Raw genomic sequence first — 26,365 nt, 5'->3', positions numbered from 1 at the left:
TGTCCTGGGTAAATCCTGTAGTGCCTGATGCAGTCCTCCAGGTGGACGGTTGTTTCCGGTTGAGAGTACGCTGTGCGCTACTGGCTGCCGCTTCTCACCGGTGTGTGGAAGAGTGTTGATGTGGAATGTGCTTGTGTGTAAAAACGTGTAAATTGTAAAGCGTCCTTGGGCTTCTAGAAAGGCGCTATATAAGTTGAACTTCATTCATTCATTCATTCATTCATTAATTCATTCATTCATTATATTTAGCCAAACTAGGACCCATGTTGGCTCCACATATGGATGTCATTGACTAGACCGATAAGGGGTTAATCATTTGGGAAATCCAACCAGACCTCTGAAACGACACATGTTCAAACAAACCCACTCAGAGCCCACACCCACCTGGAACTCCTAGCCCATGCTCCACATGAGAATACTGGCTGGGCATTGGTAGAAATTGGTATGTTTTGTTGGTGAATGAGTGTAATGGAGGCTGCCTCTTCAGATGAGTCGATAGATGAACACTATATTAGAATTCCATAATTGCATGGTCTTGCTGAAAATTGCATTCATGTTCCTGCAAAAAGTGTTATTTATATTGAGGCAGCATATGTTGATCTCATAACAAGGGTCTTACTCTAGATGGCAGCCAACTGCTAACAGCCTACTCCTAACTGGAAACAACTATGCAGCTGAATGTACTGGACACTAAGTTACAGTCCAACACAAATAGGGACTTGAACCCAGGATCTCACCACTGAGAGGCAACATTTGAATTGACCAAGGAACTCCTAAATAAACCTAAATAAATTTGAGTTCAAATCACAGTGTTACCAGTATGTAATGTACTGTATGTGTCGGATCTAAAATCACACATCGATATGAAAGAGTGTGTAACGTGAACAGAGCTTCAGCAGTGGCCCTGATGAACTGTCAGTCTGGGACCCAGCTGAAGTGTGTGAGTGGCTTTTGCTGGGGGCCGGCCTGTCTGTGGCAGAGTCAGACAGTTTGTCAGTGCTGCATTAGAGCTTAATTGGACGAGATTGAGCTTGGTTACAGGGAGCCGACACTTCATTAGAGGATGGCGGTTTGCTCGCACTGCTGGGTGCCTCAGCCTCATAAAGAGCCGGGAGGAAAGCAAAAGATACTATACAATAGCTCACATGCAGGTTCCTGTCGTGGTGCTTAAACTGCACAGAGCACAATATTGTATGTCAGGATAAGGCGTGATGGCCAACACTGGTGAATACTGATGTTAAAACTGTAAGAAGTAAGAATTATTTACTTTTAAGAGCCCATATCTTGTAAAACTGAATTTATTGCATTTTATAATAAAAAGGTTTTTATAAACTAAGCAACAATGCTTCAGCAATAACTGATACATTTACTTTACTGTAAAAAAAAACAGAAGGCTTATGTTAACCATGTTTATAAGTAGCATCATCTTTTCTGTTTTTAGAGACATCTGGTATGAACCATCACTCAACCATCACATCAATTAATTTGCAGTGTCAAATTAAAAAATACATAATTACACCAATAAAAATGCTCCAATACGACATGGAATGAAATATTTACCAACACCATCAATTACAAATTTAAAAAGCTTTTTCCTTCTCCTGCAAAGCTACTACACAAGGTTTTTGACTGACAGTAAGGGCAAAATGTAAATATTCCTAAATTAATTCAATTTTTATTTTTTTTAAATATTTCAGATCCTAAAAAGAACACTGTGAGCTCCAGACCAAAGACAAACAGGAAGTTTAAGACTCTGTTATAAACAAAAAGCCTAAAAACACAAACTATTTCATGGTATAGAGAGATTTCTGCAAAAGGAAAAGGAAACTAAAATTTTAGAGCAACTTATACTAAAAGACAATGTTAAAAAAAACACATGCTAAACACAACAATACAAAGGTCTTGTCTGCTTGTCTGCAGCCATGACCTGTCCCTAGTCCCTAGATCAGGGGTCACTAATAGGCGGACCTAATAGGTAGTAGTAGTGGGTGTTCATTTAAAGCGGCGGCGCGTTTATTGTCTGTATGGTTTAGGTGCTTTACAGCGCAGTAAACTTACAGACCAATCACGTGTGCTGTGAGATCACTAAACTCTCTCCTCTGCCAATCAGATCTGTGCAGATGTGAGAGCGCGGAGCCACACAGGCGAAGCAGGCGGTGAGAAGTGGGAGAATAAAGCGAGAAAAGCTAATACAGATGGTGCGCACCAGAAAAAAAAAAAAAAACATTAAAATACTACAGTTATAAAACATATTAACAGTAATGTAACCGAGTGGTGTTACTTGGAGGAATTAAAGAGAAACAACCGAGACAAGAGTGCAAAAAATTCCACTTTACTCCACCTGATCAGAACTCCTAAGCAAGAAAAAAAAAACCTCCCTCTCTACTCCCAAAACAACCCTACCTCAAAACTACGGCAACCCCCAGGGGACAGAAAGCACTGGCAACTTTCCCCATCAGTTTTACCCACAACATAATAAAGTATGATACAGTAATAATATTAAATAAAATAAAACTACTGTTTTAAAAAAAAAAAAGCTAATATTTTGGCCAAGTTCAGCAAACATTTCTCCATATATTGTACGATTTATGATTCATGTAATTATTATTATGACAGGCAGGCCTAAATCTAATATAAATAAAATCAAATAGAATAAATATAGCATTTTGAGCATACAGATTCACATTATTAGACTCGATATGTTAAATTATAGAGGGTGTTTCCATTTATTTTATGATGGGTTGATAATATAGTATAATAGTTATTGTGACAGGCCTATTTAAAACAATACTTATTGTTTAAATATAATAGTATGTGTAATTTGTTTTGTCTTTCAGTTGTTGATAAAACACTGACAGAACTACTATAGGCTTCTTCAGTAAACAGAATAAAACACTGAATTATAACACTAGTTAACATTGGCAATGGTCCGGACCTTACCCTAATAAAATTTTCTCCAACTGGATCAAACTGAATTCTTTAAGACATATTCACAGAAAGAAAGAAACAAATGAAATACCATGTTAAACACTTTAACTCTAGATATTAGGGTTGTACACAATTCGGGACTGAATTGAGAATGAGCCCTACATTTCAATATTACTGTATGGAGCACAACTTAACATTAAAAATGTAAAAAACTCTATAAAACAGATGATTAAAATTGTAACAACTTTCAAATTGTGGAAAATTACAGCACTTTATAGCCCAGAATACCTTGCTTTATCCAAGTCTTCACAAAGGCCATTTGAGGAATACTCTTTAAAGTTTTTTAAGAATGTGTTGCAGACCCGAAATGCACAAACAGAGGTGTATTAATAAATGAAATATCTGTACAAGTTTTTAATTTTGGTACTGATTTGTTACTTGGTACTACAGTAACTGTTCTTATGACCTGTTTTACTTACTGGCGATTGATCCTTAACCCCTACATGGATATCAGTTTCTGTTTCACTCTTTCAGCTCTTTAATCCCTGAATGCAGACATGAGTACAGCAGCGCTTAACACTGTATATAAAAGGTATTTCTTATTCTCCAGCTCGTTCAGGCTCCTCCATTACCCAGCAGCCTTTGCAGCGTCACGTTCCTCTCTCCATCTAACAGCTCCAGCCCCTCGGAGCGCTCCACAGACTGGAGATAATTACTACAGCACGTCCTCTGAGTTTTAACTCCTTAATGATGATAGGTGGTTGGCGGCGAGAGCGTATTAAGCCGAAATTCTTATTTAGGGCGCAAGATAAGCTTGTTATGCCTCTGTTACGTTATTTTTTTTTTTTCCTATTTTTTTCTACGTGCTGAAATTAAAAAGGTGCCGAGAACAAGGTCATCTAAAAATAACACCCACAGCGACAAAGAAACACATTAAGGCTGCGAGCGGTAAAACGGAAAGCGGGAATAAATGTGCAGGCACGCTAACGTAGAGCAAAATGTACATTAGACACACATTACGCAAATAGGCGCGAATGCGTGGAAATGCGTGGAATGCGTCTACAAAAAAAAAAAAAAAAACACCTGAACCCACCACTCTACCAACTCCAGACACGTCCCCGCTGCGCACATTAAATACACATACTGTACACGTCCATACACTCCTTAACACAGACGCAAACACACGCCAGAGCAAAACCTGATAAACGCTAATCAGACATCAAACATCAAACATCACAGCCGTACAGATACGAGGAAAGAAGAAAGATGACTGACAGCGTTCAGCTTGGCGCACATATTCCATCACAGGACTGCGATTTATTTATGAAGGCTGTGCGCCTGTGAGGCATGTGGGGGTTGTAGTTCAGTAGTTATGAGCAGGGATAAGGTTTACTTTAGGGAGATCTAAAGGTGAAATGAGATGGTCAAAAATTGGACAGTTTACAGGCAATGAAGGTTACTTCAGCTTTGGAGGAGAAGCATAGGGGGACCACCTTCAGTTTTCCTGGGAATGCTATGAGGAAATGGAGCGGACAAAGCTATTTTAATTTTTTTTTTAATGAGATGTCTTCACCTTCTTTACCAAATAAAATTTAAAAAATGCATTTCTATTTCTATTTTTATGAAAGATTTAATTTTATGAAGTACCGTACATCCGGCAGTTGTTCTTTTTATTGTAAAAATTGTCAATTTCACTATGAATAAATAGGTATCACTTTAAAATAAGACTACCTTTATAAAGGGTTTATAAATGATTTACAGTTTACAGTTTATTAATGGTTACTAATTAGGTTGTAAATGCCTTAAAAATCATTAATAATCAGTTATAACACATAATTAGAAATGGCAACAATAAAGATGCTATGGGTTCACTATTTGACAAACAACAGGTCATTGTTGCCCTTTCTACATATGTGTTATAACTGATTATTAATGATTTTTAATAATAATAATATTATTAATTAATAAACTAATTGTAAACCATTTATAAACCCTTTATAACGGTAGTCTTATTTTAAAGCGGTACCAATAAATCAATAGAAATGCTCTAAAATGACCTGAAATAAAAGCTTTTAACAATGACTTTTATTCAAACATATGTAAAGCTGCCTCTTTGTAGATGCAAAGTCTTCGCATGACATTGACCATATGTTTCACATAATAAAAATTTGGAATTTGCAAAATACATGGATCAGAAATATATGTTTGATTAGTAATGACCACATATATGATCAGTAAACGATTTTTTTTACAAGAATTATTGTACTATTGTACTACATTTGAGTTAAGTTGTATGCATGCATAATAAATGTATACTACATATACTACATGCATGTCCTGCAAAATCCTTGTATCTCATTTTTTTTTTCAAATTCTCATTTACATTGTGTCAATTTTACAAAATAGAGGAACAGAAATGCTCCAAAAAAAACTTATAATAAAAAATAACATATTTTTACTTGACGGGTTTTTTCCTGTTGTTCCTCCTAAAAAAACTTTATAATAAAAGATACATAAAAAATACATAAATTAAAAGTTAATAAGCTTTTTCCTTCTTCTGCAAAGCTACTATACAAGGTGTTTGATTGACAGTAAGAGCAAAATGTAAATATTCCTTAATTAATTATATATATTTTTTTTGGTGAAAATTTAGAACAATTGCTAAATAGATTGGTCTAAACTTCATATTTCTATTTACTCTGTAGCCTCTATTTGATGTGTGTGTGTGATATATTGATATATTTTGAATATTTTGAGGGATGAGTTGTAAACACATTTCTCATTCTTTTTGTCAGGTTTTTTATTTTCTAAAACTAATGAAAAATATTTTCCTGTATTTTAACATATTTGGAAATGAAATAAAGAAAAAAAAAAGGCCAAATATTGTCGATAAAACTCTATTTTTTGAAGTGTTGAATCCGGGAACTGTTTAGAAACCTTGATTCAGAATGACGTTCTTTGTGCTGCTCTGTTTCTGAAGGTCAGTTTATTCACAAGGTGTTTCTACAGGTGAACTGAGAACTCACTGCTGTTATTTGCTGCTACACAGCGCCTTTCATAATAAACTCAAGGCCACTTTCTACTAAATTCAGAACATTTCATTTCTCAGTCAGAGAAAAAAAAAAAAAACAATCCCTGTGAGAGATAAGTCAACTGAGGTAGAAAGAAGGAGAAAAAAAGAGTCCGAATTTAGTAGATTCCATCTGTCGAAAGGTAAGTCATAAAACATAAAAAAAATGACTGAATTAGGCTACTGTTGATATTCTGTGGATAGTAGAAATATTCCTCATGCCTTAATAACTTATTCCCTGTGATCTCTGCCGTGCTTCTGTCAAATTGAGACATTTTAAACCCTTTAATGTCCAAATTTATATACAGGAAGCATCCGGCATCCATTTCACCAATAATACAAAAGCCAAAACTATTAGGCAGCTAATAGGGCACTGGGGCAAATTTAAAACGATTATTTTGGACCATTCAGAATTGAGCTGCATAAATCTGGACAAATAATGAATTTTCGCCTGGAGAAAAGCTTGAGGCTGCACTGGACATATAATATACAGTATATACTGATGCAGCCTCACAATAACTTCCTCTGCCTCCTAAATAAAGCTTCTTATTAAATCCAGCTCCATTCTGAATCACTTGAAAGCTTCTTCTTCTTTGAGCTACATTCCATAAGCCTGGGATTATTTGATAAATTTATTATCAAGACAGAATATCAGAAACAATTTATTGCGTTTTGTTGCATATAATACATAAGAGTTGATCACTGTGGTTGCCAAAATGGTTTTTCTAGCAAATATTGAGCTACACCAGTTCTACTAGAGGAGATTAGATCAGTTACCATAAGAGTCGTGCAGTTTACTTAGCATGGAGTCCTCACAGCAAATCAAAATGAGGCACCTAGACTCACTTGTGAGCAATGAGAAGTTTCACGGTCTGGAGATCTAAAGGAGCAAAATCTGGTCCAATCACAAGAGGTGGTCTCAACTGAGCTGGATTAACTGAATCATGATCTGGTTTGTTTGCAGTGTAAAACCATGAGCATGTGTGTCACGCAGCGGTATGTTTACAACAGATCACCCTGGTGATTCCTTTATCTACTGTAACTGTAGATTAACGCTTATTTAGACATAGCATTTCTGATCATTTTTGACACCCGGGAAGGCAAGTACACTGAAAAAAATAATGAGAAAATTTGCAACTTTCTGCATTTGCTTTTTTTAAGTAAATTTAATTTTTAGATACATTTAAGTAACTTCAACTCGGTTTTAAGACTTAAATGTTACATAGAGTAAATAAGTGAACTGAACTTAAGTCAATCCTTTCTTTTAGTAATCTTTACTTAATTTCTGCATACAATATTACCTAATTACAATTACTGTATAATGTATACAACTATTAAAACATAATATTACATTATAAGTTCTGAAATTTAAATATTCTTAAAACACACATATTACACTGTCTCAACACATGGATGGCATGTAATACATTTGTGTTACAGCCATGTGTTGAGACAGTGAGACTTGGTCTGTTTACAAAATAAATCTGTGGGATTATGTAAATATTTGAATGTGTGTTTTAACTAAAAATATTTAAATTTCAGGAATTGTATCCAGAACAGATCAGATTTTTTATTTTTTTTTAAATGACCTTGAGTGGCCTCAAACAGCCAGGGAAAGCTAACCTGTGTTTACTCATATCTGGTCTTATCTTACAGAAAGCATTCACATACTGTTCTGCTAACGAGTTGTTGGCATGCTCATCTGGGGAAAATTGTTCGTTTCCACTGATAGATCTTAGGGAGTTGGGTGCTTTCTTTATTGTATGTGTATGTTGGCCTACTGCCACTGTCCAATCTATCATCTTTTTTTGTCAATTAGTCTGAACATGTCCTTTGGCTCGCTCCCCTCTGGGCCTAAATTCTTCTCACAAAGACACCCATATGCTAACAGGAGTTCACTCAAAGGACAAACACAAACCTTATGCTTCTTATGCTGTTTCAGAGTTAGACTGTGTTAACATACAATTTTATGTATATATACAGGCTTTTCATTTGGTCCCCACAGAATGTCCCATCGGAAATGGAAAGTGCCACAATTAAGCCTGGCTTGAAATCTGATATTTAATACCGCCTTAATATGGCGAGAATGCTGGCCAGCTTTCATTCAATCACAGTCACAAGATGACACCTCACAACTTATACAGGTGCTGGTGTTCCCAATCTGTCCCCTGAGGTACAACTTCACAGTTAAACTACTACTTGATCTGTCTTCATGTTTTTGATGTAATGTTGTATTTAAAAGCATTTCTGTCGGTCCATTCAATCATCACTTAATATTAAAGACAGCTGCTGTTCCTAAATGATTAAAGAAAAAAAAAATCAGTGAAACTGAATAATTGGACAGTGTCTCCTGGTGTCTTCTGCATGAATTCAAAGCAGGGATGTACAATGTGTTCCGTTATCTCCTCATGCACAGACAATCATGTGCATGAAATTTCATGAGAACTGCTTCCACTGTTCTGTGACCAAGAGCAATGCTATTAACTGACAGGATAAAGCACGGCTTGGCTGTAAAAACTTGCCCATGTTGCACAAATTCGTAGCGGGTAGAAATCCCTCTCCGCACTGGTGTCTCAAACCAATTTAAAGAAGCAAACAGATTTGGGAATGCTCTTGGCGCACGAGCTTCATTGGATTTCCCTTGCTGCCGATTACGTTTGGCTTCCGCGGCTCATCATAATTAGATGAAACTGAATAAACTTTCAATTTCAATTTACCCATTTTTACTTTTTTAATCAAGTTACGCTAATTCGACAAGCAGACGCCACTTAAACCGACGGGCTGGAATTGGTCAACATTCTGCACTGGATTTGCTCATGTTCTGTTTCTTTTTAAATCTTTTTCTTTTTTATTTGCTTAGGTTTAGCTAACGGCTCATGCGCTTTCAGAAAACAAGATTTATAAACTACAATTTAGAAGTTAATTTTCTAGTTATTCAAGTCTTAGCAAATCAGATAAATTCAGAAAAAGAAAGATAAGGACTGAATTTTTTTTTTTAATTATGACATACTTGTACTTAATGTTTATCACAGTGATTAGCGTGTTATTCACCTGTAAAACACTACTGAAAAAGAGCTCGTCAAACTAAAGTTGGTGAAGCTGGGTGACCATCTTAGTGGTTCTCTTGTAAAGTTGTGGTTTTGTTGGTATATTGCAGGGGTGTCCAAACTACGCCCCGCGGGCCATTTGCGGCCCGTTTCCTTTTTTGGAGCGGCCCGCTAGGTATTTTAGAAATAGAATGAAAGTTGGCCCGCTGTTAAGCAGGTTTTTATAATGTGAGATTCAAAGTTTGAATGCTAGGTGTCAGAAACGGGCCACAGAGTCTAAAAGCGGCGGGATTGAAGTTGTAGCACAGAAAAATGGGCCAAAGAGTCTAATTACAATTACTGTATAATGTATACAACTATTAAAGCATAATATTACATTATAAGTTCTGAAATTTAAATATTCTTAAAACACACATATTACACTGTCTCAACACATGGATGGCATGTAATACATTTGTGTTACAGCCATGTGTTGAGACAGTGAGACTTGGTCTGTTTACAAAATAAATCTGTGGGATTATGTAAATATTTGAATGTGTGTTTTAACTAAAAATATTTAAATTTCAGGAATTGTATCCAGACCAGATCAGATTTTTTATTTTTTTTTAAATGACCTTGAGTGGCCTCAAACAGCCAGGGAAAGCTAACCTGTGTTTACTCATATCTGGTCTTATCTTACAGAAAGCATTCACATACTGTTCTGCTAACGAGTTGTTGGCTCGCTCATCTGGGGAAAATTGTTCGTTTCCACTGATAGATCTTAGGGAGTTGGGTGCTTTCTTTATTGTATGTGTATGTTGGCCTACTGCCACTGTCCAATCTATCATCTTTTTTTGTCAATTAGTCTGAACATGTCCTTTGGCTCGCTCCCCTCTGGGCCTAAATTCTTCTCACAAAGACACCCATATGCTAACAGGAGTTCACTCAAAGGACAAACACAAACCTTATGCTTCTTATGCTGTTGTGTCCAAACTACGCCCCGCTCCTTTTTTGGAGCGGCCCGCGAGGTATTTTAGAAATAGAATGAAAGTTGGCCCGCTGTTAAGCAGGTTTTTATAATGTGAGATTCAAAGTTTGAACGCTAGGTGTCAGAAACGGGCCACAGAGTCTAAAAGCGGCGGGATTGAAGTTGTAGCACAGAAAAATGGGCCAAAGAGTCTAATTACAATTACTGTATAATGTATACAACTATTAAAGCATAATATTACATTATAAGTTCTGAAATTTAAATATTCTTAAAACACACATATTACACTGTCTCAACACATGGATGGCATGTAATACATTTGTGTTACAGCCATGTGTTGAGACAGTGAGACTTGGTCTGTTTACAAAATAAATCTGTGGGATTATGTAAATATTTGAATGTGTGTTTTAACTAAAAATATTTAAATTTCAGGAATTGTATCCAGAACAGATCAGATTTTTTATTTTTTTTTAAATGACCTTGAGTGGCCTCAAACAGCCAGGGAAAGCTAACCTGTGTTTACTCATATCTGGTCTTATCTTACAGAAAGCATTCACATACTGTTCTGCTAACGAGTTGTTGGCATGCTCATCTGGGGAAAATTGTTCGTTTCCACTGATAGATCTTAGGGAGTTGGGTGCTTTCTTTATTGTATGTGTATGTTGGCCTACTGCCACTGTCCAATCTATCATCTTTTTTTGTCAATTAGTCTGAACATGTCCTTTGGCTCGCTCCCCTCTGGGCCTAAATTCTTCTCACAAAGACACCCATATGCTAACAGGAGTTCACTCAAAGGACAAACACAAACCTTATGCTTCTTATGCTGTTGTGTCCAAACTACGCCCCGCTCCTTTTTTGGAGCGGCCCGCGAGGTATTTTAGAAATAGAATGAAAGTTGGCCCGCTGTTAAGCAGGTTTTTATAATGTGAGATTCAAAGTTTGAACGCTAGGTGTCAGAAACGGGCCACAGAGTCTAAAAGCGGCGGGATTGAAGTTGTAGCACAGAAAAATGGGCCAAAGAGTCTAAAAGCGGAGAGAGTGCGCAGTTATAGCGCAGAAAAGCGGGCCAAAGAGTCTAAAAGCGGAGAGAGTGCGCAGTTATAGCGCAGAAAAACGCGCCAAAGAGTCTAAAAGCGGAGAGAATGCTCAGTTGTAGCGCAGAAAAATGGGCCAAAGAGTCTAAAAGCAGAGAGAGTGTTCAGTTGTAGCGCAGAAAAACGGGCCAAAGAGTCTAAAAGCGGAGAGAGTGCTCAGTTGTAGCGCAGAAAAACGGGCCAAAGAGTCTAAAAGCGGAGAGAGTGCTGCCCTGCTGAAATAGTGCACTAGAAAATGTGCATTTAGAAAAGGTAGGACCACTGGTTGAAGGACCTCATTAACATAATGGTGGCCTGTGAGACTGCCTGTACCAAAGACCTAAGAACTTGGGGCCTCCACACTCCACACAATGACAAAAGTAGGTCTTGTTACTGAAGATGACCTGCTGCTGACCTTCTGCTCTTGTATAGGCATCACAACTAAAAGCTTCACATGGTTTCGGAATAAAACTCATCATATATCACTGACTCTATTTAAAATTTGCACCAATACAATACAATTGAGACAAAAAATGCTCATTGCCTGTTTTGCAATAAGACACTATTCCAGCCTGATTTTTATATCATATATCCAAGAAATGATGATTCCATTAGAGAATCTCCATGCAGTTTAAGTTCAGGTTTGGCTCTCTGTGCCCATAAGCATCAGGTTAAGCTCCTATTCCACTGGAATGATGGGCTTGTTTACCTTTAGTTTGCTGGTTTGGTCCGCTTGGCTTCATTATAACTGGGCTCGTCTCTCAGTGGGGGATATTTTTGTTCAATTATTAAACTCCCTACAGTAACACAGCTTTGAAATGTTGCCAATTAAAAGTCAGCCCTCCGACTGCTGTTCTCACGCCCCTTTCTCAGCTAGTTTATGTGACACTCGGGGTCTGGGTGGCTGTGGGGATTCTCACGTCGACGCGGCTAGAAAAAAGAACGTGTAATGATGTGAAAGTTAAAGTGACACTGCTGGGACGGAGTGCAGATCATCAGTGAAAGAGTGTTGGGGCTGAGTTTCCTGACCTATTGGGACTGTTTCTATTTGGCTCTTTTATCAGTGGCTGCGATATGATATCAACAATTTAACCTGCAGTAGAAGCATGTGTTTAATGTTAAGTTAAATAGCTGTTCTATGTCTTCAATATATATATATATATATATATATATATATATATGTTGGGCGTGGTGGCTTAATGATGCACGGATCCACTGACTGGCTCCACATGTGAATCACCTTTGGCCTGCGAGATCTCGTGTCTTTATAATTCTGTCTGTAGCATTTAATTAGCAAGATTAATTTCACAAGCAAGCTAATGTTCTATCTACGTGAAATCAGTGCAGGCGAATCAACCCATTATGACATTTTTCTATATTAAACCTACCCTTAGCAAGCCATGTATAACTGCAGGTTCACATAACTTCTCAAAGAAAAAAAAAAAAAAGAAAATACTTTTGAAAAAAACAGTATTGCTAATACTATCCTCCCTCTCTTTTTCTGACAAAACAACTGGGGACAAGAAAGAAATGAAACTATGAAGGCAGACTATGGAGGCCCAAGAGGCTTTCTGCAATACAGGTTCAATCAAGCTGAAAACAAAATAATATTTCTATAAAAAGCATAACAGCAATACTGTAATATATATGTATATATATATATATATATATATATATATATATATATATATATATATATATATATATATATACATATATATTACATTTCAAACGTCTGAAATCACTTTTCGGAGGCTGCTGAATCACCAGTGTCATGAGCTGCATTCAGAAGTCTCAGAAGTCTGCAATCAGCAAAAGTCACAGTAAAGCATCTAACTGTTAAGCATGGTGGTGGTAGCAAGTTAATCGAGCCTACTTCAATACTGGTATGTTGCACTAAGTGGATAAACTAAATCCTACTTTTTAAGACCTGAACACAACTGGGTGTGGCAACAATACAATGAGTTCAGACACATCTTATTCTATATATTTCTATTAAATAGCTAAAGAAAGCTAAAATTATTTCACTGGGATGACCTCAAATAAGTGTGGACTTTTAAAAACATTTAAAAGTAAGGTCAGTCAAATATCAAATTAGACTTCTTTTGTTTTTGAACTAATACAATGCACAGACTGGATAATATACCCTATTATTCTTTAGTATAGCCTCAAATTGTGTATTTCAACAGGACAAGGGACCCTACAGTGACAGCCTGGCTAACTCTGGTATCAAACACACATTGCACACACACTGAGACCACTATATCAGGCAACCCATATGCAATCTCCACTAGAAAAGGTTTTTTTAGCCAAGTTATGTCTGTGCCAAGGAACCAACCAATATAAACAAGCTTGTTGGCAGCTACCAAAACATCTGGCTAAGAAGCAACTTGCTAAGAGACACTGAACCCAGTATTAGGAGTGATGTGTGTACGAATTTTTACTGCTATTTGTGATCAGTAAGCACGGCTCTTTATCCAGTGGCCTACATTTAACAGCATGGCTGTCTGCTTGGCTCCTGATCAAGCGGAACACGGCAATGCCCCCTCCAAGCTTTAGCGTATTCACCCCGGAGCCAGCCAATGCTCCGGTCCACACAATGTCCTGCTCCATCAATTTGGCACAAGAGCGGCACAAGAGCGGCCCAGCGCTCATCGCATGGGAGCGATTGGATGCTTTCCGCTCCGCCAGCAAACATTCCTTCCCTTTTTGTTCAAAAACATGCAATCAGTAAGAGCCTGCGAGTGCAAGGCAATCAAAATGCCAATGGCTGCGGCTCTTGTACGTGTTCCTTGGAGCATGTGCAGAGGAAAAGGCCCTTCAGGCTTCAGGCTTGCTGTTTTTTTTTTCCTTTTCACAGCAGCAACACTTAAGGATGTCACTCCGTCTGTACACTTAACGAGTGCCTTCCCCTCTCACACGACACACAAGAGGGTCCGCAAACTAAAGCTAATGCGACCCGGCCCCCCCAAAACCCTGACAATCATTTGCTGACCTGAATGTGTTCCATCTCCCCCTGAACCACTTCCTCAGCACAAAAACCACTGCAGCCACTCCAGAGCTAAGAGGCCATTGTTGGGAAATTGTATCCTAAATGAAAGCAGCGGACGAGGCCCGGCTGGCACAAAGGCTGGTGCATTGAAATAAACCAGGTCATACAGGTGGATGGTTTTTTTTAAGTGACCTGGTACAAATAAAGAGTGTAGACAGCTCTCACACACGCTGAAACATGCAACATTAATACATTAACATTTACAAAAAAAAAAAAAAAAACATCTTACCAAAAACAAAGATTCTTTATCAGTCCAGTTCTTCCTCAATTATTAAGGAAATGGCCTTTCATGAATCAATCATTCTGCAAAATGACTCATGTGAAGCAATAAAGCGCAAATGACTTGCAAAGGCAAAAAATAATATTTTTTCTTATTTAAGTGTTCCTGTTAACAGAATATAGGAGAAAATCATATTTTCTAATGAGTGAAATACTTTGTTTAATCATTTTTCATTAGTACATGGCTAACTTCACATATCTGTATTGATCAACATGACCTTTACAGCTAAAATATCACCAAATAAACTCTATTTGTTTTTATTAAGCCTCAATTATTTTGTCATTTCTATGCCCCTATGTCCCTGAGAACATGAGCTTTATAAAGTATTTATTCCAAATAAAACTCAAAAAACTTTAGTTCTTGTGGAAAAACAATAATGCTATGTGTGCAGATTTCAGTTGACTTACCAACCCTTAATAACAACTTTTTTTTTTTCCCTTTTTCTTTCTTTAATTGGAGTATACTGAGTACATATCCATCATGAAAACTAGAAAATGTAAGTGAACCTTATGGAAGTCCCTTTATTTCTAGATTCATATTTATTAAATGTGATCTGATTGATCTTTCAATCATTACAACCCCATTTCTAGACTGATAATGTCACTGCTAATGTCTTCTATTATTCTGCAGGCTATAAAATTATATAAAAAACTAACATCTTAAAATATGCTTTGATTAAGGAGATTAGAATAAAAGTTTGGGTTCCGAAGATTTAACAAGTGTAGAACTCCCATTTTAAAACATTTAAACGTACATGAAGTTTCTCTGGATACTTTGAGGAACCATTCATTTATTTATTTATCTATCCAAAAATGCTACTGATGCCAGTTACAAATATCAAAAATGTTCAGAAACATCCAAAAAATCGGAAAAATATATTTGACTGCTCTCAAATACACTCCATTTATCTTCCTTACAAACAATAACCTCACATACATTTCCAGCATGCTCGTTCCTTATATGGGTGGATAAGACATGCCTGAATCAAGGTCTGATTACACGCATTTCAGAATAAAAGTCCACAAGTCAATAATAACATTCCTGCCTAATCCGCCGTGGACATCAACCATCATGAGCAGCGCGGCTGATACGTTTCCTCCATTGATATAAAAAGCACAGAATGGCCAATATCAGCTGCATCATCTCCAAATCCTTGGCATGCATAAGAGGATTAGCTAAAGACACGAATTCTTAAAGCTGTGCCAACTCACTGCTGCGGCGAGCGTAAGCTCCCCGCTCTCATCCTCGTCTTCTTCGCATGTGAGGTGTCTGGAGTGCCGGTTCACAAACGTGTGATGTTGTGAAAGTTAAAGTGACAATGACGAGATACACTTAACGTGATCGGTGAGGAGGTGCGAGTAAGTGGGACTAAGTGTACTGGCCTTAAGGTACCGGCTGTTTCACCTGAGACGAAACATGTGTTGATTAATGTATGTTGCCGTATGTACATCAGTAGTGCCTCAGTGCCTCAGTTATCTACCTTAAAATGAACGCCTTTATGTTGCTGTGACTTTTTTAGAATTAGCTAGTTATTGCTAATCAGAATTACACTTATCTGTGTAACACTATATGGACAATACAAGTGGAATACCTGCTTGATTGACTGTTATGAAGCAGCTTATTCAGCTCTGACTTAGCGGTCTAGTTATCACAATTTAGATCTTTATGCTACTTTTCCTGCTTCAAGAGCTGATTGATCACTCATGTCAGGAGTAGTACAATGGGAAGGTAGCCACATTGTGCCAAGTGAAGCCTAGTTAGTGATAGCTAACATTACCATTAGCAATGGTTACTGACAGCTAACCCTATCCCTAACAGCGTCAAAGTGAAAGACTCAGCCATAAATTATTCTGCATCATTGCGAAGAGGCAACCTGACAACTCAGGCAAACAACCTGACGCCATAAACAAACACTCATTAGCACAGCGGGAGAAAAAGTAAGGGAAAAAAAGAAAGAACAGAGCCAGCAGCAAAGTAAGAAAGTAAACGAAAGAACCTTACCTGCTGTGGCTCTCTGGGCGTGGTCTGCTTGACCTTGCGGCTGGCTGCTGTGGTGGTGGTGGTGGTCTCTATAATAGAGGTAGAGGTGTCGGAGCGGTTGGCCGTGGCGCTGGACTGCGGCGTAATCGAGGAGGAGGAAGGCGCCTCGCCCACCAGACGGACACTGCCCTCTATGCGGATGTTGGGATCGCCCTCCACGGCCATGTTGAACACCTTCAGGCCGTTGTAGTACAGGCCAGACATCTGGCCCTGGAAGGAGCGGCTGCGGTCCCGGTCCCATCCCCCGATCTGGATGGTGGTCTGGCTGTTAAAAATGGTAAGCTGGCGACCTGCGGGAGGAGAAACAAGGGCGACAAATGTACGGCGACGCCCAAGTACCAGGCCGGCAAGATCTTAACACAAGAACAAGGGGGTGTGCGGGGGAAGAGGGTAAGAATGATGAGGAATAATCGCGCCTGGAGAGAAAGACGGATTATTTGGCCGCTGGGTAATGAGCACAATAAATTACCCGTTGCCGGTGGGAGTGGCTGGTAATTTATCGTTGTTATAATGATGGGGGGTGTGGGTGGGGTGGGAGTGCCTGTGAAATGAAGATATAATGATAAAGAAAAGGACGCAGCCACGCACTCAAAACTTGTCGATGTTAACATCGACAACGTGTTGCTAAAAGGCCACGTTCTATTCATAACTTCCAGTGGTCATGACTTCATAACGTTCAGTAACGGACGCATCACGGAAGACTTCTTGACTATCACTGGCATTCCTGGAAATGATCCGTTTGCACTAAGCTTGAGTCATTCCTCTGAATTAATGAAGGCGCTGTGAGAGCGCTCCTCTCCATATGAACCCTCCATATGTGGTTAAAGAGACTTTTGTCTCCTAATGTCATCTGCGCTTTGAAGAAACGCCTCGGTGACAGATGTTTCCTCTTTGTCAAGCAATTAACTTCTGACGACTTGAGTTTCTTTAAAAAGTCCTTAGTGTCGTGTTTAAGTTCTATGTGGGAGGGATTTAGAAAGAAATCAATGACAAATGGCAGACAGATTTTAGTTTTCATAACTTATACACAAGTTCCTCTGCAATTTGGCTGGGCGAGTTACCCAACACAACCTCCAGGACCTCTTTTAAGACACTAGAAGGAATTGCAAGGCGACGACACAGGCTTGCCTGCTATCTAAAGCATCTAAAGTCAGCCAGTGTCACTTTTTGAGCTGCCACTGGAATCATTAGGCACTCAATCATTAGGATCACCAATGGATCAATCAATGGATCACCAGCTCTATTTCACCAGCCAACAGGTGCCTGTTTGTACTGGACACAATGGGAAAAGTGAGGGGAGCATCATTTGACACACCCAGAGAGAGCACGGCCAATAGAGCTCCCCGCCTTGTTATTCGTGTAGCGAGTGTAGCGACTTTCTGAAGATATACTGTATGTTAGCCAAAGTTTTTCGTAACTTCAAAGCCTTTTAGTAAGTTAAAGGTGATACGTAAGTGTCGTATGAATGGATGGATATATTTTAGCTTTGTCAGCACTGTAGAATTTTTTTACGATGCTGTAAAATCTGCCAATCTTCCTGAAGTTGTCATTTCAAGCCTTTTAGCAAGTTAAGTGAGTTATGTATGAAAGATTAAAGAATGCAATAAAGAAAGAAAGAGACGAACAGTCCAATAACACTCATTACTCATTCGACAGAAGCCAAAAAAATTAAACCAGAACTGAAAAAAGGAAGGAACGATGGCACATTTCCAATGTGGGACATTTCATTTTAAATGTTTCTTCCCAAAACATGGAACACAAGCATGCACTCAGACAAAACTTTCAACTTTGGTTGACTTTCTTTAACCTTGTTTATATGTTTTATATACTTTAATCCTACATACATTTAAAATGTCTGTTAAAGGGACTTTAATATTCTCATGCCAATTAAATAATACGCTTTCTGTCTAGTTATCAGTTTAAAAAAGCACATACGTCTACACGTATGTACATAACAAGCAGGTAAGCTGAGCAACTACAACAAATGCTCTTAAGCACTTTACTTTAGGCTTCGTTTATCATTTAACATTTAATATTTATGCGCTTATAGCAAATAAATTTTGCTATAATTTTTTTATGTTTAAAACTACTTAAAATTGCTGGTTTTATTGATTTTTAGCTTAATTTTTTGTTATCTTTACAGTCCCTTTAACCTGTGGTTAACACACACAAAAAAAACTTAAATACAATTAAATACAGTCCAAATACATTATTTACATTAAAATACTTTATGTGCAAATATATATATGTATGTATATATATATAAATATATAAATATATTACAAGCTACATTTAGCTGCTTTTAAATAAATACTTTTTTTTTTATTTAATTTTATTTAATACACATTTAATTTATAGGTTTATTTATGGCACAAAAATGCTACTTTAAAGCTGAAATTATTGGTTAAGTTTTAATTAATTCAGTGTTTTACCTTTGTCGAGTAGCCATTCGTCAACTACTCGACCAAGTCGATATGGGATTCGCTGCCTAGCGATCGCCAGTCGTTCGTTATCAATGTTTCCTTTAAAGTTTAAAGAGACATTTCATTGGTTAAAAGTCTGGAAGGTGAAGAGATAATTAAGAGTTAGGACTAGACTGTACAAGTGAACAGATAGTTTGATCTGTTTTAATCTTGTTTAGGACAGTTTAGGAAGGTTTAAAAAACAATTACACTACAACATTACACCGAAACAACTTTAACTTGATATTAAACCAGTTAAATTTATAGATATCTATGTCTTAAAACACTACATTACGCTACATTACGTGAACATTACGTTGCAGGGTGGATTTGTATCGAAGATACTTTAAAAAACAGAGTTACGTTAAAAAACCAACATTTCTACAGAACCCATTTCTATCAAAATTCCCAATGAGACAACTTTAGATTTACATATAAAGTTTACTTTTTCTTTTTTTTTTTTTTTACTGACAACTTTTATCTAGTTACACATTACTCCAGGGAAAAATACCTCGCACCTAATTATTATAATCAGTTTGGAGGCAGACAAGTACCTGAAACATAACCCATATTTACATTTCCATCCACCTTTTAAAACATGGAGACTAATTATCAAACTAATTATGCAAGCAATAAAAAAATGAAACACTGATTACAATATTTAAAAGGTCAAGAGACAGAGCATGAAATACAGTCGTATTGGCACAGGATAAGTAAACAAGTGAAATAGAGGTTTTGACAAAAGCCTTTTTTTATAAACCATTTTTATAAGTGGAAAACTGTTAAGCGAAGCGACAGAGGAAAAGACTTATATGGACCTCTGCTGGATAAAACTGGATTTAATTTAAGAAAAACAAATAATTTAATGCAGAGATAAGGAAACAATACGAGATTTTTATAGAAATAACCTGTTCAACACAGTGAAAGAGGGAATGACTAAAATAGTGGACCACTATTTTACATAAGCAAAAAAATAAATAAAACAGTAAAAATACAGAAAAATCACATATTAGCACATTAAACCATTTTACAGAAATAACCTGTTATACAAAGCAACAGAGAAAAAGGTATTATAGACCACTGGTTATTTCTCTTGGTCTTAAAGTGATGAAGAGTTTAAAAGAGTAAGGATTAAGATTGATGCTGGGCAGGAAGGAACTTTGATATGTTGGTGTGGAGCACTGATGTTCCGTAAAGAAGAAGAAGAAGAAGAAGAAGAAGAAAAACAGGGGTATTTCAGGTGCTTGTGGTGCTATGGGTGGGTATTTTAAAGGGGTTTTTGGTCTTTCTCCATAGTATTTGCTGATTGAATTCCCGCCGGCTCAATTGTTCCGTTAGATTGAAAATATTCCATCCCATCCTGCTACCGTTAGTTTTGTGAACAGGTGATGCCCGTGTGACGACGGTGGCGGTGGTGCTGGAGAAGCTACGGGGTTAATTTAACTCCGGTCAAGAAGGGGTCAACCTGAAACAAGATAGATCTAAAGCTAAAGAACTCTGGCTGGCCACTTTATTAGAAACACCTACACAGTATCTTGTGCTTTCACTCACTGGCCACTTTATTAGAAACACCTACACAGTATCTTGTGCTTTCACTCACTGGCCACTTTATTAGAAACACCTACACAGCATCTTGTGCTTCCACTCACTGGCCACTTTATTAGAAACACCTACACAGTATCTTGTGCTTTCACTCACTGGCCACTTTATTAGAAACACCTACACAGCATCTTGTGCTTCCACTCACTGGCCACTTTATTAGAAACACCTACACAGTATCTTGTGCTTTCACTCACTGGCCACTTTATTAGAAACACCTACACAGCATCTTGTGCTTCCACTCACTGGCCACTTTATTAGAAACACCTACACAGCATCTTGGGCTTCCACTCATTGACCACTTTATTAGAAACACCTACACAGTATCTTGTGCTTTCAATCACTGGCCACTTTATTAGAAACACCTACACAGTATCTTGTGCTTTCAATCACTGGCCACTTTATAAGAAACACCTACACAGCATCTCGTGCTTTCACTCACTGGCCACTTTATTAGAAACACCTACACATTATCGTGTGCTTCCACTCACTGGCCACTTTATTAGAAACACCTACACAGCATCTCGTGCTTCCACTCACTGGCCACTTTATTAGAAACACCTACACATTATCGTGTGCTTCCACTCACTGGCCACTTTATTAGAAACGCCTACACAGTATCTTGTGCTTCAACTCCCTTTTTTTTAGGGATACCTACATTATCTTGCACTTACTGTAAGGGGCCACTTTATTAGAAACACCCACAGTTGCTGGCCACTTTATTAGGGATGCCTACATTGTCTTGTACTTCCTGTCATTGGCCACTTTATTAGAAACACCCACAGTTACTGGCCACTTTATTAGGAACACCCACAGTTACTGGCCACATTATAAGGGATGCCTACATTGTCTTGTACTTCCTGTCATTGGCCACTTTATTAGAAACACCCACAGTAACTTGCCACTTAGAGACACCTACTGTATTTTGTCCAGGCCATTTTGTCTGGTGTGTGTGTGTGTGTGTGTGTGTGTGTTACTAATATGAGCGAAGCAGATGCAGTGATATTACTTGGGGGGCTTTACACATAATTCCAAGATTGAGAGTGGACCACCAGCCACGAGCAAGTGTCAAAATCTGTCCACTGATGAAGAGCTGGAGGATGACTAACACTAGCCGAGCTCCAGCAGATGAGCTGTACTGTAGGCAGGGGTCCCGCGGGGGGGTTGGGGTCTAATAAAGTGAGTGTATATGGCTTTAGGGTCAGATCCAGAGACCCGTGTCCTACACGGCCCACCTGCAGTCCAGAGCAATCTATCAGCGTACAGTCCACTGCCCCGACACATCAGATGAAGCTCCGCTCGGGCTTTAAGGTGGAAGGCAAAGGGGTGACGGCACCTGTCTCACACTCGTTCTCCGTGGCACAGAACTCGCTCTTTGATTCAGAAAAGCCTTGACATGTAAAACAGGCAGCGGACTCGCGAGCGGAGCGTCTGACAGCATTAGCGACTGCGCTCTGTTCTGACTCACAGCCTCTGCAGAACTGATACGCTTCCGAGACAGGCTGAGCTCAGCTAGCTTTAATCTTTCAGCGCCAAAGAGAAACCTGGGAGCACTCGCAGCCCTCTTTAGTTATTTTTAAGGCTGAAAGAGCATCTCTGAAAGCTTCTAGCACACAGACTTTTCCTGAAACAAATCTGTCCATGTTTTAAAAAAAAGAGAAAAAAAAAAACCTTGCTTTCTAAGGATAACTGGAAAACTTTCAGAGGACACCTAAAGATGTACAAGAGATGTACTGTTTACCAGCAGAAGACACATCAGTGCTGCTAGGGTTTTTAAACACTGTTTAATAGCTGCTCCACCTTGTAGAAAGCAGTAAAATCAGAGACAGAAGCTCTGAATCTGTTGCTGCACAGTCCAGCAGTGACACTGATGTGTTTAAACCCTCCAGCAGCACTGCTGTGTCTGATCCACTACCACAAATACGCTAAAACCACATACTCCACCATGCCAGTGTTACTCAAGGGTGAAGGAAGATAGTAATGCAATGCAATGAAACCGATACAAAAATATAGTCTGTACTTTATAGAGAATATTCAAAGAAAATAAAAAGAAAGAAAGAAAGAAAGAAAGAAAAGGTAGGCTGCAATGAACACGTGTCATCTTCCATCTGGGTGACCATGCCAGGCCAGTGCCCACTGCCCCCCTGCCACCCCTACCCCACCTTAGCCAACACACTTAAATCTGTAACCCCATCAGCCCCCTGCTGATCCCTGCACCCCCAGCTGTGAAGAGGTTAGCAGCGTCATCAAACACCGCAGCCTGAGGACAGAGAGGGAACAGCAAACACAGAGACAGAGAGAGTGTGTGTGTGTATGCGTCTGAGTGTGTGGCCCGAGGATTTGATTTTCTATGTTAGAGGCAAACACATTGAGAGTTATTACTGTGTAATTATGCACACTCTGTAAGAGGGAGCAGCTGCCCTCAGGCACAGACTCGGTCAACACACTGCGTCCTCGTCCACTACATCAGCCTGTATAACAAGCCTGTACTACACACAGACACCCAGCGCCAGCACCCCCCCCCCCCCCGAGCCTGTGCTGATCACACACCACACACTGGAGCTACATCACTACACCACTATACCATGCTTTATAATATAATACTGTTTTCATGACGTTAAAGTCTAAAAGACATTATAACACATGCATAAGCATTGAATAAAACTGTTATAAACCAACATTTAAGCATTTATGATCAAGCAGTTCATCCTGGCAGATATGAGAGTTATGTTTACTTTTATTTTTATAGCTTAGATTCTTTTGGCGTGCTTCACGCCCTTCTCCTGACAAAAGACTAATCTCTGTCAAATGACAGGGTTTTAGAAATTGTATGGTGTCTTTCACAGACTTGGCAGCTCCAGTAAACACAGATAAAGATCTATCGGTAACAGTGCTGAAGAATACGGGTCAAAAAGATACTAGTCCGCTGCTGGGCCTCAAAGCCCTCGCAGGGAATTTGCCTGGATTTACACAAAAGATATAAAAAGCAGCGGATCTTTCCCTATATTGGAAATTCCCTATACTATGTCCTACCTGCTGTTCTCTTTCATTGTAGCCAATCATTCCAATGTAGCCTTCGCATGGGCGGTGCTAATTAAATGTAAATGTAATCGAGCACCGATCGAACATGGATTCTTTTATCTGGGAATGTGGGGCGGCTGCACAAAGCTATCTCGCAGCCATCCACCACTGTTCTAACCCCTATTCATCCGGCTAAACACGACTGTGCCCCCGAAGGGAGAGCCGGCCTGGAGCTCACTTATCAGCTCGGCAGGAGAGCTGTAGCGTGTTCCCCCTGCTGCCCTGGCTCAGCCTGTTCCCCTGCTCCCGCTGCACGTTCATAATGTGCTCAGATAAGACCCCACCATTTTCTCATTACATACAACTGAAAGCAAGCCCCCACAGAAAAAAAAAGAATGAATCCGCTTATGAAAGTCACAGCTCCTCAAAAACTACAGCAAGTTTCCAGCAAGACTTTTCTTAAAATGCACTTGGTGTGCTGGATAATGGTGACATTTAAGTCCTGGCACTATAAAACAATCAAATATTTGAATTTAAGGAAGCTAGAAACACTCTTTATTACATTTTTGAGCCTCTTTATATACCGTATAATTATTTAAACCATATACAAGGGGCTCAAGGTATATTCTTTGTGATTTGTCTAAAACTGTCATAAACAGTAAACTTAGTATATCCTCCTCCTTAGTATAGACCCTACGTCCTCATAGGGGGACATTACATTTAAGCTTTACTGTACCATGATACTTTTTTTTGGAACATTTTTTAAAACCATGACCCTTTGACCTCATTTAAAGAGACTGCCCATATCCTCTAGTGTCCAATGACAACATTGCACTCAATCAATTGAATACAAGAGGGAAGGAATCCCAGACAAAGGTTTTTACAGCCAGGCCTGAAAGAAACGTGGGTCAGATAATAATCTCATCCAGTTTTCTGTTTGAGAATAGTTTATTTACTTACTGTAGGAAGCTAAAATTTAGTGTTTGGACTGTTAATGGGTCCTTTTGATCCTAAATGGCTAAACTACTGTCTCCTTATGTGGACATTGTTTTTTGTAAAAAAAAAAAAAAAAGGCTTCCTGTACAAAAATATACTTTATATTAATATACTTGTTAGATCCTATTAATCACAAATTTAAGAGAAATTAAAAGTCAAAAAGTCTGGGTCTCAGGAGGATATAGTAAGTGACCAAACTTTCTACTGAACTAAAGACATTTCAGATATACTGCATGTCGGTCTGTCCACCCTTGAGGCCCTGCTCAAGAAATGAACCCTATGAACTGTAGACTATCAACATACTTCCAATAATTTGTAAATGAATAAGAACAAATACAAAAAAAACATTAATACAGAACAATGACAAATGTAGTTTTTAGCCAAAAGTTAACAAACAGATAGGAGTCACAGGGCCATATAAGGTCTCAAACAGGAACTTCAGTCTGTCATCAACTCACCGAGTAATCCAGCTCAGAAAAACAGATAGCTCACATCGCAGCCAATCATCTCCAGCCCAGCAGAGCTTGGTGACTTTGTCTGCACCACTGTTTTCAATTAAAAGCACTCCATAGTGTTTTGTATGTAGTAGAAACAATGCACTGTGCTTTGTTGATATATCTATTGTTGCTAAGCTTTTAAACTTATACGTGATAAAACATACAGTAGCAAAATAAAAGAAAGCCCAAACACCCAAACTCAAACTAAATCCTACCCAAAGCCATTTTCACAGAATGATTACGGTCCCATATTTGGAAGAACTACCCAACAGAAACCACTCTCTTGAAAACTCCCTGTCTTCATCACTCCTTGATGTCAGCTCACTTTGAACCACCAGGTACCTATGAACCACTGACATAACTCTGACACTGACATCAAATGTTGGTGTCTGCAATACTGTTCTCTCATCTTTAGGATGGAAGTGGAAGCCTTGAAAACAAAAAAAAAGTTTCTCTGCAGCTCTTTGGAGTACTACTACTGGCATTCCCCAGGGCTTAGTTCTGGGTCCACATCTGTTTTTTTTTTTTTTTTTTTTTAAGTATTCATGGAGCTTACTTGCTTTCTCTTGTTGCGGATATGTTGATAACAATTAATGTTATGTACTTCTCTACAAGCTTAAGCCTCTTCAACCTTTTTTCTCTCATGTCCAGGATGGAGACTAAGTTTGAACTGGCCTGATTTACTGACTTACCTTTTTGTTTTACCTTCTAACTCTACACCTCTTTATCTAATCCAGAGTTCCCCCACCCTGCTTGTTGTCTATGCCATATATTCAGGGGTTGGACGATGAAACTGAAACACCTGTGTTTAGAGCACAATGATTTAGAACACATTGAATTCTGCCGTGATTTGAGCAGCCGTGGTTTTATGTTTTTTGGATACAATCCGGGTTAGCACCCGAACATCCCTTTCAGACAGCTTCCTCTTACAGCATCCACAGTTAATCCTGTTGGATGTGGTTGGTCCTTCTTGGTGGTATGCTGACATTACCCTGGATACCGTGACTCTTGATACATCACAAAGGCTTGCTGTCTTGGTCACAGATGCGTCAGCAAGACGTGCACCAACAATTTATTCTATTTTGAACTCATAATGTTTGCGGCATTGCAATATTTTGAGCAAAACTGTGCTCTTATCCTGCTAATTGAACATTCACACTCTGCTCTTTTTGGTGCAATAATGTGCAATTAATGAAGATCGGCCCCCAGGCTGCTCCAATTTAGCCATGAAACCTCCCACACTAAAATGACCGGTGTTTCAATTTCATTGTCCAACCCCTGTACACACACCAAATTTAACTGATAAAGCCCTCCTGGAGTCATTAATTAGATT

At 38.6% G+C, this 26,365-nt stretch overlaps 1 protein-coding gene across 24 annotated transcripts in view; it reads right to left on the bottom strand.

Moving 5' to 3' along the window:
* Window positions 1-26,365, bottom strand: part of LOC103042950 (neurexin-1a) — a 562,201-nt gene that overhangs the window by 69,774 nt on the left and 466,062 nt on the right. For 13 of the 24 annotated variants that reach the window (XM_049472543.1, XM_049472550.1, XM_049472551.1 and 10 more), the window contains 2 exons: window positions 18,890-18,979; window positions 16,419-16,747 (listed from right to left, as the gene is read on the bottom strand). In XM_049472543.1, the coding sequence (XP_049328500.1) occupies window positions 16,419-16,747; window positions 18,890-18,979 (419 nt within the window). The remainder of the gene's footprint in view (window positions 1-16,418; window positions 16,748-18,889; window positions 18,980-26,365) is intronic. The other 11 variants (XM_049472552.1, XM_049472548.1, XM_022681846.2 and 8 more) reach the window with 1 other exon arrangement.

Source organism: Astyanax mexicanus, chromosome 25 (genome assembly GCF_023375975.1).
Source record: "Astyanax mexicanus isolate ESR-SI-001 chromosome 25, AstMex3_surface, whole genome shotgun sequence".
Taxonomy (NCBI): domain Eukaryota; kingdom Metazoa; phylum Chordata; class Actinopteri; order Characiformes; family Acestrorhamphidae; genus Astyanax; species Astyanax mexicanus.
The sequence above is the reverse complement of the archived record's forward strand: the minus strand, read 5'-3'. Positions and strand labels throughout refer to the sequence as shown.